Source organism: Heteronotia binoei, chromosome 1, assembly GCF_032191835.1.
Source record: "Heteronotia binoei isolate CCM8104 ecotype False Entrance Well chromosome 1, APGP_CSIRO_Hbin_v1, whole genome shotgun sequence".
Lineage (NCBI taxonomy): Eukaryota > Metazoa > Chordata > Lepidosauria > Squamata > Gekkonidae > Heteronotia > Heteronotia binoei.
In genome coordinates this window covers 191,784,862-191,798,515 of record NC_083223.1, presented here as the reverse complement: position 1 = coordinate 191,798,515, position 13,654 = coordinate 191,784,862, and the positions used below count along the sequence as shown (strand labels likewise).

Sequence of the window (13,654 nt, the reverse complement as noted above, 5' to 3'; positions counted from 1 at the left end):
TGTTTTTTGCTTTCAAGTTAAATGCCTCTCAATGCCTCTCAATCCATCAACAGTTTGATGGATCAAATAGTTTGAGATAAAGAAATAGATTTGCAAACAGAATTCCCTACGTTTAGAACAGTTGTATTCTTTTTTCCTTCAGCACAATTTATGGTAGAAATTGTTTGTCTCTTATTATCAAATCAATATTTCTGGTTTTACAGATATTTCAAAAGCTTGGAGAAAGCTTCTGGTAGGGACTGGGAGAAGACAGCTAAATATGCCTCGGTAGTATACCAGCAGGCCTGTCTTCCAGGCCCAGGAAGCTCAGTTTAATGCAAATCAAAACTTCTGAAATTGGCAAAAAACTAAATTCTGTAATGTTATTACTTTTGTTGTGTCCTCCTCCAGATTGGTTTCAAGAAAAATGGAAGGATTACAGGTCTGGAAGTTTCATATTATAGCAATGGAGGCAACTCAGTTGATCTTTCTCATGGTGTAAGTAGAAACATTCTGATCTGTTCTTGTTTGGTTAACTCCTGTTGGCATAGGAAGAAGTAAGGTACTGACAAGGAAAGATTACAATATTCTGGGGCCATATAGAGAGCTAAAATTGCTCTCTATATGGCTAAAATATGTTTAATAATATTTCAGCAGCTTTTATTTAAAACCTTGGGGAAAGATTCTTGAGGAAGTGATTTTGGGCAGTGAAGTAGGGTGCTTAACTTCCCTGCCTCCTGTCTGCCATTTTAAATCTCTCCTACACATGTCCCGCAGGGATCTGTACACACTTTTGAGCATAGATACACATTCAACAGGGAAAGCAGCTTCAGGGAACAACTTGGAGCAGAAAAATTACACCCAGCTAAAGGGTTAAACCCTCTCCCTCCACTTAAAATCACCTCCCCAAATCTTTTTGTTAAAGGATGTCAGAGCTTCATTGCAGTTGCATGTAACACATACACTGCAATCCTAAACAAAGTTACACCTTTCTAAACCTATTGTCTCCATTTTATTTAAAAGAATTTAACTCTGTTTAGGATAGCATTGGTAATTTTTATTTGGGATCATTTTACCTTTTGTTACAAAATTTTCCCTACCATTTCAATAAACTGTGATTTCAGGAATGTTTTCTTAATGAAATAATTACATTAGTCAATATTTATTTTAAAATTCAACAGGTTATATCTTACCCCTTTGCTCAGCTAAAGGTAGTGTGTTTTTTTGGCACATGATACATCCTGCTCTCTGCCTGTAGTATGCACCTTGTGCTGATGAAACTTGCACCAATGGACAGGTAGAAAGAGCACCAGTGTTCTTAATATCTCATAACTAAAGGAATGTATTTTCTAAAGTTGCTATATAAATTTAAAGTGTGTAATTAACTGCTAGCTATTATGGAACCATAAAAATCCAGCTTATTAAACATATAGATTTTTATTAGCAAAGTTTGTAGCTGATGAGTGTTCCCACACATGGCCAATGAATAGGCTGATAACTGAGAATTGAAAAGATGGGTCCAGGACAAAGTTTTATGTTTCTCCACCTCTTGCCAGAATGCTGTGAACAAGTCAGTACTATATGAAACAATGTCTCTCCAGGCACAACACATCTTCAGCTATTATTGTAGCTAAGACCCAATCTATTGAAACTGTCTGGGTTTCAGTTAACTTATAGGATTTTTATTTTTTGCATTAGTTACCATATTTGGTCCAAAGATGAATATTTGATAGAGCTTCAGGAAAATACCATGGAACTTGGGCCGAATTTTTAGAGCTCTGTGAAACTTAATATAAAGCAAATCTGCTTGGATAAGGTTCACCTCTCTTCTTCTTCCTCCTCCTCCTCTTCTTCCTCTTTTTTTAATCTTTCATCCTCCCCCTCCTTTATATGTTATATATTAAAAAATTAAAACTTTGAACAAGTATAAGAAAATGCAGATTCATGACCTGCTTTGTGTCTGTTGATTACCAGGTTATGGACAGAGCTTTATTTCACATGGATAATACTTATAAAATCCCGAACATCAAAGGTATAGGCAAAGTGTGTAAAACAAACTTGTCTGCCAACACAGCATTTCGTGGGTTTGGAGGCCCCCAGGGAATGATGGTTGCTGAGTGCTGGATGAGTGACATTGCCTTGAAGTGTGGGCTGCCAGCAGAAGAGGTATGCATGTACAGAGATGTAGACACAAAGTATATCATTTAGGATGGTCAAAGCCTTCAGCTGACTTAAGAGTATTATAAATTATCTTTATCAACTGAATGTCTGTCAACTGTGGTAACAATTCCCATCAAACAATATGCTTGGATTCCAGGCATATTGTTGAATGTCAAAAAACCATTCAATCCCAAAGATGTTGGGCACCATTCCATTACATACCAATTCTTGGTAGATTTTTAGTGAAACGAACCTCCATGCAATGCATTTAGGATCAGGGTACCCTGTGTACACTTTGCTGTAAATGTAATTTTTTAAAAAATCACATAATTTTGAAATGCTAGTAGAGAGCTACTAATTTGTCTTTTGTTTCTGGGAAGGTGCGAAAGCTTAATCTGTATAATGAAGGAGATCTGACTCATTTCAATCAAAAGTTGGAAGGATTCACCTTGCGAAGATGCTGGGAAGAATGCCTTATAAATTCAGATTATCACTCCAGAAGGAAACTCATTGATGAGTTCAACCAGTAGGTTTCTTACTTTTGATAGTCTTACGTATAACTCAGAAATTCTAGTTCTAGTTTAAACTGGGTTTTTTTTTTTGTACTATGGAGTCCTGCAATCAAGATTTGTCTCTCCTGTATGGGATACTTTCATTTTGAGAGTTTCAGTACAAGTTAGCCTGACCCACACTGCAACCAACTGTCCATTTCCTGGGGATATGTTCCATACATCCTGTCAGTACTAGTCACTGAAATGAATGGAGAAAGGCTCTTGTTGGAAATGTGAATGAGTCTCAGTGAAAGCAGTGATTTGATTGCTTTGTGAATTACTCTGACCTGAATTACAATGAAATCAACCTGAATTGTTTTGTTTTGATCAAGGTAAGACTTGTTAATGAAACAATGATTATGTGCATGCATACATTTATAGACAAGACACATACAGAAAAGTTAGAATCTTTTAATAGAATGGAAGGGAGTCTTTGCATCAAATCTATGGTGGTGGGGGGTGAGATAGTTTATCATGCTTTACGAAGTTTAAGAAATGTTTATTTCAAGCAAGTTGTAGGCAATTTCCTACCTTTTGGGACTTGGCACTCATAGTATTTGTGACTTCCTTATATTCAGGCTCAATATAAATTACTTCTAGTCATTTGGGGGAATACTGCCCCATTTGGATTTTCTTCCTTATGCCTGAGTTTAAATGAAAACTGCATCATTATTGGTTTGCTAAGTTATAGTTTTATTAAAGGTTAGAGTTGTTCAGATATTGGATTGTTTAGAAGAAGGCACAGGCTCTGGCCCAGTTTAGGATGAATGCATGTCAACAAACAAACAGGAAAGTGTGATGCTGTTCTATTCTCCCAGGCAGAATCGCTGGAAGAAGAGAGGCATGGCCATTATTCCAACCAAGTTCGGGATCAGCTTCACAGTCCCCTTTCTTAATCAGGTTGGGAAGCATCCTTAATTGTTCTATAATTGGAAAGCAAGATTCTCTGCTGATCATTGTAGATAATCTGTGTGCCAAAATGTTTCAAGCTCTAATTGAGGCTGGCCCAATCTCATCCGATCTTGGAAGCTAAGCAAGGTCAGCCCTGAGTAGTACTTGGATGGGAGACCACCAAGGAAGTCCAGGATTGCAGTGCAGAGGCAGGCAGTGGCAAGCCACCTCTGAACATCTATGGGGTCTCTGCATGTCAGCTTGAGAGTTGATGGCAAATAATTAAAAAATAAAATTGGAAGATTCCTTAGTACAAGAAATGTCCAGAGTGATACACTTGGGCACAATTTGTTTCTAATTTTTTTTTAAATCACCTAGAACAAATCAGTGTACGCAGTTCCTCTTGATTCCTAATAAATAAATCATTATTTAAGATAGCAGAAAATATGGAGACACAATTAAAAAACTTTGAGTGATTCATGAACGTCCTCGTACCAAATGCATAGGGAAATGATTGACTCTCCAGGGCACTCAGTGTTGTTAGGCTGATGTGGCCAAGGGATTGTTGGGTAAAGGGAATAATTAGAATTTTATATATATCGATGTAGCGGGGGTAACTGATTGTACGTAGCCTAACTAGGAATGCAGTGCCTGACAGCATACTTCTGCTTCCTGTTGCAGGCTGGTGCACTGGTGCATGTATATACTGATGGCTCAGTGTTGATCTCACATGGTGGGACTGAGATGGGCCAGGGGCTGCACACAAAGATGATCCAGGTAAATGATGAGTACCAACATTCCAGAACTGTTTTTGGTAAATATTATCCTTGTTCAACTTGATTGCTATAACAACTAATGGCTAGTGCAGCATCCTAGATCCAGCTACCTTCAATAGCAAATTTATGTACATGTTGACTGCATAGCTGAAGCTGAGCTTTTTCCTTTTTCCAGGTGCTATTTTGTCACATTTCACTGCAAGCTGCTGTTGGTTTCTGGTGGATGATAAGTAGGCTGTTTTTTTTTTTTAGGAGAGGGGAGAAAAAACACAGCTGTCCGTGTTGATCTGTCTTCTGGATTATAGTCATATGTTATATTAATACTTCCAAAATAACAGGAAACACATAACATACTTTTTTCACTGATTTAAGTGAAATACTGCTTGGATGTATGAATAAGATATATTTTCTAAGGTTGTTCTCAGGTGATATATTCTTTTGTCAGTCATAGTTTTCTGTTTAATAAAAAGTTAAAGCAAGCGCTTGCTCTACTGAAATAACATGCAGATAGTTTTAAAATATTTCATAATGTGATTTGTTTCAAATCTTTTTTATTTAAATGTGAAGCTGTTAACGTATAACAAATGTGGAATTATAAGTATATAGCTATATTTTTTCCAGAAATGTAGCATCTTCCTTTTGTGTTTAACTTTACTTACAATAATAAAGAGAAATTATAGCAGCATGAAACAGCTTCTTCCAGAAATGCGTAACTGAACAACTTTCCTTCCGTGGTATTATAATTAAAAAACCTAAAGCTCTGTAGCCTTAGACTGGCACAAAATATTGATGTTCTCCTAGGAGCCTTCTAGTGGAGTCCTAAGCAGAGATACAGCCTTCTACGCCCATTGATTTCAGGAGACTTAGAAGGATGTAACTCTTAGGACTGTACTTGTGCATTCAGCACTGTACTTGTTGTACATTCAACACTGCACTTGTTGTGCAAGTAGTAAGACTACATAAGGACATGATAGATATTCTCTTTCTACAGGTTGCCAGCAGAACTCTGGGGATACCCACATCTAAAATCCATATCAGTGAGACGAGCACCAACACAGTGCCAAATACTTCTCCCACAGCTGCATCTGTCAGTGCTGATATCAATGGGATGGCTGTTTCAGTAAGAAATGTTACTTACATGCAAACCTCCTCCAGCATTGTTGAGTGTCTATGACAAGAATCTCTGCACTGTACTTGTAGTTTCAATACTGCAGATTAGGCAATGTTCTTGGTGTCAGTTCAAGGGGAAACGTGAATGTTGCATGATTTTTGTGGGAGTTTCAGTGATATTTGGTTACTTCAATAGAACAGAAACATATTTAGATTCTGTAGTTTGGGAAATGTGATAATGTTTGGCTCACCATGTGGCTAATGAGCAGATCAGCAAAAGATTACAGTCACAATCCAGAACATTTTAAAGCAGAGACCCCAAAGATCTGTCAAAATTACCATACATGGCTGCAGTAGAAAAGAACTATTTTTAAATGAGTTACTATTTGTGATTTTCTTTTCTTTTTTTAAAAAAGAATGCTTGTCAGACCATCCTAAAGAGACTGGAGCCAATCAAATGTGCAAATCCAATAGGATCCTGGGAAGACTGGGTATGTTTGTAGCCACTGCCGTTAGCAGTTGCAAAGCATGATGAATTTGCTGTGATTACTCTGTTCTTTGAAAACTTATTTGAAACCATCTTGTTTCCCTACCATCTGGCATTGTTTGTTCTTGCAGTGAGACCTCAAAAGTGGAACTGGTGAATGTGCATTTTCTAGACTAACTTGGCTGTAGGATGTAGAGCTACCAGTAGAGGATCTGGTTGTCTGTAGATTTAAATTGGCAAGCACAGAAGGCAGAGGCTAACAGTCCTATCCTAAACAGAGTTATATCCTTCTAAGCCCATTAAAGTCAGTGCGCATAGAGGGGTGTAACTCTGCTTAGGATCATAGCCCCAAAGGCTTACAACACTTATCTGGGAGAAAGCCCCATTAAACATTATGTGGTGTCCTTCTGATTAAATATGCATAAGCTTGGGCCGCATAAGTCACACCTAACCTTTGGCTTCAAGTGAAAAATTTCCAAGACAGCAGAATCTGTGTTTTCTGTGTATCGTGTTACACACAGTTGGACCCTATTTGTCTGGGGAGAATCTAAGAAAGAAAGAAAGAAAGAAAGAAAGAAAGAAAGAAAGAAAGAAAGAAAGAAAGAAAGAAAGAACAGTGTCAGGTTTTTTGTTTTCAGTGATGTTCTCCTTTTAACATGAGGACTGCTTTTACTCATTTATGCCTGATAATGAACATCTCAGCTCTGATCTTTCTCAGGATATGTTACTTTACAGCAGGGGTGACCAACGGTAGCTCTCCAGATGTTTTTTGCCTACAACTTCCATCAGCCCCAGCCAGCATGGCCAATGACTGGGGCTGATGGGAGTTGCAGGCAAAAAACATCTGGAGAGCTACCGTTGGCCACCTCTGCTTTACAGGCATTGCAGGTCAAGAGAAGTAAAGGGTCCCCCTTTCTTTTCTCTAAAAGAAAATGCTGTCTTAATGTTTCCACCAGGTGTCAGCAGCTTACCATGACTGTGTGAGTCTGTCTGCTACAGGATTTTACAGGTGAGTCAGCAGTCTAGGGCAGGGGTTGCCAACTGTAGCTCTCCAGATGTTTTTTGCCTACAACTCCCATCAGCCCCAGCCAGCATGGCCAATGGCTGGGGCTGATGGGAGTTATAGGCAAAAAACCTCTGGTCACCTCTGGTCTAGGGTCCTTTCTACATCTATGTTTTGCGCCTTCTACATATAATTCAGTCCCTCCCCCCTTTCCTCCTCCTTCTACATCTATTTTGGTCCAATCAGCTGTCAGTTCCTGATTGCTCTGGATCTACTCAAAGTGCTGTTGCCACACTCCTTTCATTTGCCTCGGGCCAAATTCCGAACTTTCATGAACTAGAAATGTTTCCTCACAGTGCTTAACTTCTCCTATTACATCTAACAATCACATGCCCATTTTCACCCTACAGGATGTATCTCCTCCCCTCACCCAATGCCTGCTGAGATATGTAGTACATCATGAAGGGGAAAAGCTGCTTTGGTTTTTTTTGTGCTGCTGTGAAAAAAGAATGGTTGTGCCTAGTGCAACTTCAACAGCAGAGAGATTTTCCAAAGAAAGCTTCTTGTGTGCTGTTTGCTTCATTTTAAAAAGTGTACTGAAAAGCATTTTTGGTGTAAGTTCAAACCAAGGAGGATTACAACTTGCTGAAAGCTCACCCTGGCAAGAAAGATTCCCACCCCCTCCTCTGCTTGGGGTTTGAAAGAAAAAAAAGAAGAACAGAGGTATATGTGAATGTGCCTGGCTGCATGTGAGTGAGAGCCAGAGAGCCAGCAAGTGAGTAAGAGACAAGGCAGGGTGTTCTTCTCCTCTCCGGATGGCATAAACAGGTGAAACAGAGGAACAAGCTGAGAATGTAGAAAGACCGGGAGGGAAAATCTGGACTATTCAGGAGTCGAAGCAAAATTAGGAGCAGGCCAAAGCCACTGCAGACAGGAAGTGTAGAAAGGGCCTTTGTGGGATTCTTTGGATTATTATAAATGCCTTTGGTATCTTGAGCCCCCTTAACTTGCTGCTGGTCTGAATGATATGGAATAATTACATATGAGGGTTTAGGCATATAGTTTTTTTTAAAAAAAAGTTGGCTTATCAGATTTATAACTTATTATAATTCAGCAGCAGCAGAAGCAGAAAAGCACAAGAGTCCAGTAGCACCTTAAAGATTAACACAATTTGTAATACGGTATGAGCTTTCGTGAGTCACTGCTCACTTCTTCAGATACAGTTAGAATGTAAGTCCATCTGTCCTATATATTGGACAGTGGAGTGCCACTTTCCAATATATGGGACAGATGGACTCTCTCTCTCTCGGCTTGGCTTCGCGAACGAAGATTTAAGAAGGGTGCAATAGTCCACGTTTGCTGCAGGCTCGCTGGTGGCTGACAAGACCAATGTGGGACAGGCAGGTCCGGCCACAGCGGCTGCAGGGAAAAGTCTGATTTAGGGTTGGTCCTGTAGCAGTGCGATTCTTCCTCAATCTCCTTTTGTCCTCAAGACCAGCTATGCGTGCGTTCTCAAAGGAAGAGACAGCCTGGTGGATGGTGTGCCTCCATGCTTTGCGATCTGAGGCTAGGTCAGACCACTGGTGATGGTTGATGTGACAGGTGCTAAGGGATTTCTTCAAGGAGTCCTTGTACCTCTTCTTTGGTGCCCCTCTATTTCGATGGCCGGTGGAGAGTTCGCCATACAGGGCAATCTTGGGAAGGCGGTGGTTTTCCATCCTAGAAATATGCCCTGCCCAGCGCAGCTGCGTCTTCAACAGCAGTGCCTCGATGCTGGTAACCTCTGCCCGCTTGAGGACTTCAGTGTTGGTCACAAAGTCACTCCAGTGGATGTTGAGGATGGTGCGAAGGCAGCGCTGATGAAAGCGCTCAAGGAGTCGTAGGTGATGACGGTATAAAACCCACGATTCGGAGCCATAGATGAGGGTTGTCATCACAACCGCTTTGTAAACATTGATCTTTGTGCCTTTTTTCAGATGCTTGTTGCTCAACACTCTTTTGTGCAGTCGGCCAAATGCACCGTTTGCCTTTGCCAGCCTGTTGTCAATCTCCTTGTCGATCTTGGCATCTGAGGAGATGATGCACCCCAGGTAGCTGAACTGCTGGACTGTCTTCAGAACTGATTCACCCACAGTGATGCAGGGAGGGTGATAATCTTCCTGGGGTGCAGGCTGGTGGAGAACTTCTGTCTTCTTCAGACTAACTTCTAGGCCGAATAGCTTGGCAGCCTCTGCAAAGCAGGACGTCATATGCTGCAGAGCTGATACCGAGTGGGAGACGAGTGCAGCATCATCAGCAAACAGTAGCTCTCGGATGAGTTTTTCCATTGTCTTGGAGTGTGCCTTTAGTCGCCTCAGGTTGAACAGGCTGCCATCGGTGCGATAGCGGATGTAGACACCATCGTCCTCATCTAGATCTACTGCGGCTCTTTGAAGCATCATGCTAAAGAAGATCGTAAAGAGAGTTGGCACGAGAACGCAGCCTTGCTTTACACCTGTGCCTATTGGGAAGGGCTCCGAGAGGTCGTTGCAGTGTCTGACTTGGCCTCGCTGGTCTTCGTGTAGTTGGATGATCATGCTGAGGAACCTTGGGGGACATCCTAAACGTTCCAAGATTTGCCACAGGCCTTTCCTGCTAACGGTATCGAAAGCTTTGGTAAGGTCGACAAAAGTCACATACAGAGCCTTGTTCTGTTCCCTGCATTTCTCTTGGAGCTGCCTGAGAACAAATACCATGTCGGTGGTGCTCCTGTTAGCTCTGAAGCCGCACTGGCTCTCTGGGAGGAGTTCTTCTGCAATGGTGGGCACCAGTCTGTTCAGGAGTATTCTGGCAAGGATTTTGCCTGCGATGGAGAGCAGGGTTATCCCCCGGTAGTTGGAGCAGTCTGACTTTTCCCCTTTGTTCTTGTATAGGGTGATGATGATTGCATCGCGAAAGTCCTGTGGTAATTTGCCTTGTTCCCAGCAGGTGACAAGTACTTTGTGAAGTGAGCTATGTAGTACTGTGCCCCCATGCTTCCAGATCTCTGGTGGAATTCCATCAACTCCTGCTGCCTTGCCACTTTTCAGTTGCTTGATGGCTTTAACAGTCTCTTCTAGGGTGGGGATCTCATCCAACTCTGTTTTCACCGGTTGAAGTGGGGTGAGGTGGATTGCTGAATCTTGAACTACGCGGTTGGCACTGAAGAGAAGCTGAAAATACTCCGACCACCGGTTCAATATGGATGCCTTGTCTGTGAGGAGCACTTGGCCGTCTGCACTATGCAAGGGACTCTGAGCCTGATATGATGGACCATATACTGCCTTCAGGGCTTCGTAGAACCCTCTTAAATCACCAGTGTCTGCACACAGCTGGGTTCTCTCTGCAAGCTTGGTCCACCACTCGTTCTGAATGTCTCGAAGCTTGCGCTGGAGGTTGCTACATGCAGCGCGAAAGGTTGCTTTTTTCCCAGGACAGGAGGGCTGAGCAAGATGTGCTTGGTAGGCAGATCTCTTTTTTGCCAGTAATTCTTGGATCTCTTGATTGTTCTCATCAAACCAGTCCTTGTTCTTCCTTGTGGAGAACCCGAGGACTTCTTCAGAGATCTGCAGGACGGTAGTTTTTAGGTGTTCCCAGAGTGCTTCTGGAGAAGGGTCTGTGGGGCAACTGAGGTCCTCAATTCTTGACTGGAGTTTTGCCTGGAAGGCAGCTTTAACTTCGGCTGACTGGAGGCTGCCAACCTGAAACTTCCTCCGAGGGATACCTCCTCTCCTGGGTGTGGGTTTAAAGTGAAGACGGAGATTGCAGCGTACAAGACGATGATCCGTATGACATTCTGCGCTGGGCATTACTCGGGTGTGTAAGACATCTCGAAGGTCTCTCTGGCGCACCAGAATGTAGTCGATAAGGTGCCAATGCTTGGACCGTGGGTGCATCCAGGTTGTCTTCAGACTGTTCTTCTGCTGGAAGATAGTGTTGGTGATGGTGAGCTGGTGCTCCATGCAGAATTCTAGCAGGAGGCGCCCGTTGTCATTGCAGTTGCCAATGCCGTGTTTGCCAAGTACTCCTTTCCAGGCTTCCGAGTCTTTACCTACTCTGGCATTGAAGTCGCCAAGGATGATCACCTTGTCCTCTGTAGGGGTCTTCCGTACGAGGTTGCGTAGATCAGCATAGAACTTGTTCTTTTCTGCAGGATCTGCTTGGGGCATACACACTGAAGAGTGTTGCATGCTGCTTGTTTTGAAGTGGGAGGCGCATGGACATGATGCGATCTGAGTGACCTGTTGGAAGGTTTTCGAGTTTGGAGGCAATGGAGTTCCTGACCATGAAGCCAACGCCAGAAAGGCGGCTCTAGCTGTATCTGAAGAAGTAAGCAATGACTCACAAAAGCTCATACTCTGCCAAATTTTTTATTAGTCCTTAAGGTGCTACTGGACTCTTACTCTTTTCTACTGCTACAAACAGACTGACTCAGCTACCCATCTTGATACAATTCAGTAATCTTTCTTTCATGATGGCTAGATTGATAAGGACTTACATATCTGTTTCCAGAGGAGTAGCCATGCCAGTTTGTCACAGCAAGATCAACAACAAGTTTTTTAGCATTATTTTTCTTTTCCCGAGGGTCCCAGCCCAGGGTTGAAGACCACCATGTGAGCCTGTTGATAGAAACTTCTGTTTGTCCTGCATCCTCTGAAGTTTGCTAGTAGGATAGGTAGGGGCAATCCAGACCCCCCCCCCCCCCCCGCTTTTCCAATTCATTACTGAGAGCATGCTGGCTTGGAGGGATTTCACAGCTAAACTCATATCTTCCTTTTCATGCAGATGTTGGAGGTTGGAAACACCCAGTCCTCATAACACTTGCCTCCAATTCCAGTTCTTGAACAGAAATCACAGGGCAGCTCTCCCGAACCCCCAAAGCCCCAGGGCCCAGTTGAAATAAAACAGGAGGAAATGCTGAAATATCCTAAAACTGATTGTTCTCTTGGCAGGGAAGAATACTCAGATTTGGGGAAAGTTCACACAGTTTCTTCTCCTTCCTCTTAACTGGGATATCCTACCTTCTTACACATTTACAATTAACAAACTGTCTGGTCTGCCCAGGGTAAAAGAAGTGGGGAAATAGCTGACTGGCAGCAATCTTACTGCTATGGACTTTGGATGTGATGGTTAGAGGCATTTAGAGAAGTCAGACTATTTTCTGTTGAGGCATGCCAAGTAAGAGGATTAAGCATCCCATGTTACAAGCAACAATATCCCATCAAATGTGAACAGCCCAAAGAGAAACTCTTGTTAGCAGAGATTAATAGCACAGTGACTGGGTGGAAAGCCATTTTGGAGGTGGCATTTTAAACATTAATAGATTATTGTGACATAAGCTAGAATCAACTTCATCAGATGCATGATTATCCTTAATTAGCAGTTAGACACACAGAGAATCATATAGAAAAATGAATGTGTAAAGGAAAAAAAACTGCAAACAGGCTTGCAGACTTGAAAACTGAAAGATGTCAGGCTCAAATGAATAAACAGTAAGCACAGTGACCTTTCATAAGAGCAGTAGTAAGTAGTTTGAGAACCAGTCTCCCTAGTTTTACTAAGATACTTTAACACTTGTAGTGTAAGAGGAAGCCTAAACAAATAGAATAAAACTTACAGGCACTTAATTCAGTAAATTTATGCTAAATTCTCCCTCTGAAGTTCCTTTGTTGAAGCATGGTGACTTCTGAGTCAATGGCAGTGAGTTAGTAAACTTCATACTGATTTAATTCCTTGATTAGTTTTCTGTTCTTTTCCAAGAATTCCTGACCTTGGGTATGATTTTGAGAAGAATGAAGGAAAGGCCTTCCATTATTTCTCCTATGGTGTAGCTTGCTCTGAGGTTGAGATAGACTGCCTGACAGGTGATCACAAGGTGAGCAGCCTAGGAAGATATCAACAGTGCCTCTTTGTTTCAGTCAAGAATGTCTTATGTAACAGAATATAACTGATAAGGAAGTTAGTTTGTAGCTCTGGCATTTCTAGGCTGATTCTACCAGAAGAGTTCACAGAAGGTGCAGGACAACAAATTGCTCTCCACCTTTGCCTTCCTCAAGCTTTTTGTCCTGAAACATTTCTCTGCGGAGAGCTTCACAAACAAAACGCATCCCAGGATGGGGTGCTGCTGCACTTCAGTGGCAATGGGGAATCAGGCCAAACTTCCCTTTCTCCCTTCTGTGTTTGCAGTTTGCATCAATGGAAGAGAGCAGGGCTTTTCCCCTGGGGGAACGTGGTGGAATGGAGTTCCAGAACCTCTTTGTGGAAACAAAATTATCAAAAAATGTTTAAAAGTTCATGAGGGGCACCATGTGTTTTTCCTTCATTTCCCTTTCGATAGTTTCGACATCTCTTCTTCCAGAAAAAAAAAAGCCCTGGAAGGGAGAACTAATTGATTTTACTTGATTCTCCTTTGTTACTACTGCCTCCCCCACCCCCAGTCTTGTGCCTCATTTCCTGGTACGACTTTCCCAGTTCTCATGCTTGGGCCAAACAACAGGCGGCTTCGTATAGGCAAAGATGGGGAAATATACACTCTGCCAACACCCTCTATGACCTCTTCCAGGGGATCCAAAAACTCAGGATTTCTTGCTGCCTTTGTAATAATTATGTATCTTATTCTGGACCATTTCTGAGGATTATTGCCCATACAAGGTATGGAAGATCAGCACCTCTGAGTCCA

General features: G+C 42.1%; 1 protein-coding gene across 1 annotated transcript in view; it reads left to right on the top strand.

Moving 5' to 3' along the window:
- Positions 1-13,654, top strand: part of XDH (xanthine dehydrogenase) — a 113,240-nt gene that overhangs the window by 74,284 nt on the left and 25,302 nt on the right. Inside the window, exons 25-33 of the mRNA XM_060245676.1 lie at positions 391-477; positions 1,954-2,145; positions 2,520-2,665; positions 3,509-3,590; positions 4,263-4,358; positions 5,349-5,477; positions 5,884-5,958; positions 6,911-6,963; positions 12,736-12,850. Coding sequence (XP_060101659.1) covers positions 391-477; positions 1,954-2,145; positions 2,520-2,665; positions 3,509-3,590; positions 4,263-4,358; positions 5,349-5,477; positions 5,884-5,958; positions 6,911-6,963; positions 12,736-12,850 — 975 coding nt within the window. The remainder of the gene's footprint in view (positions 1-390; positions 478-1,953; positions 2,146-2,519; positions 2,666-3,508; positions 3,591-4,262; positions 4,359-5,348; positions 5,478-5,883; positions 5,959-6,910; positions 6,964-12,735; positions 12,851-13,654) is intronic.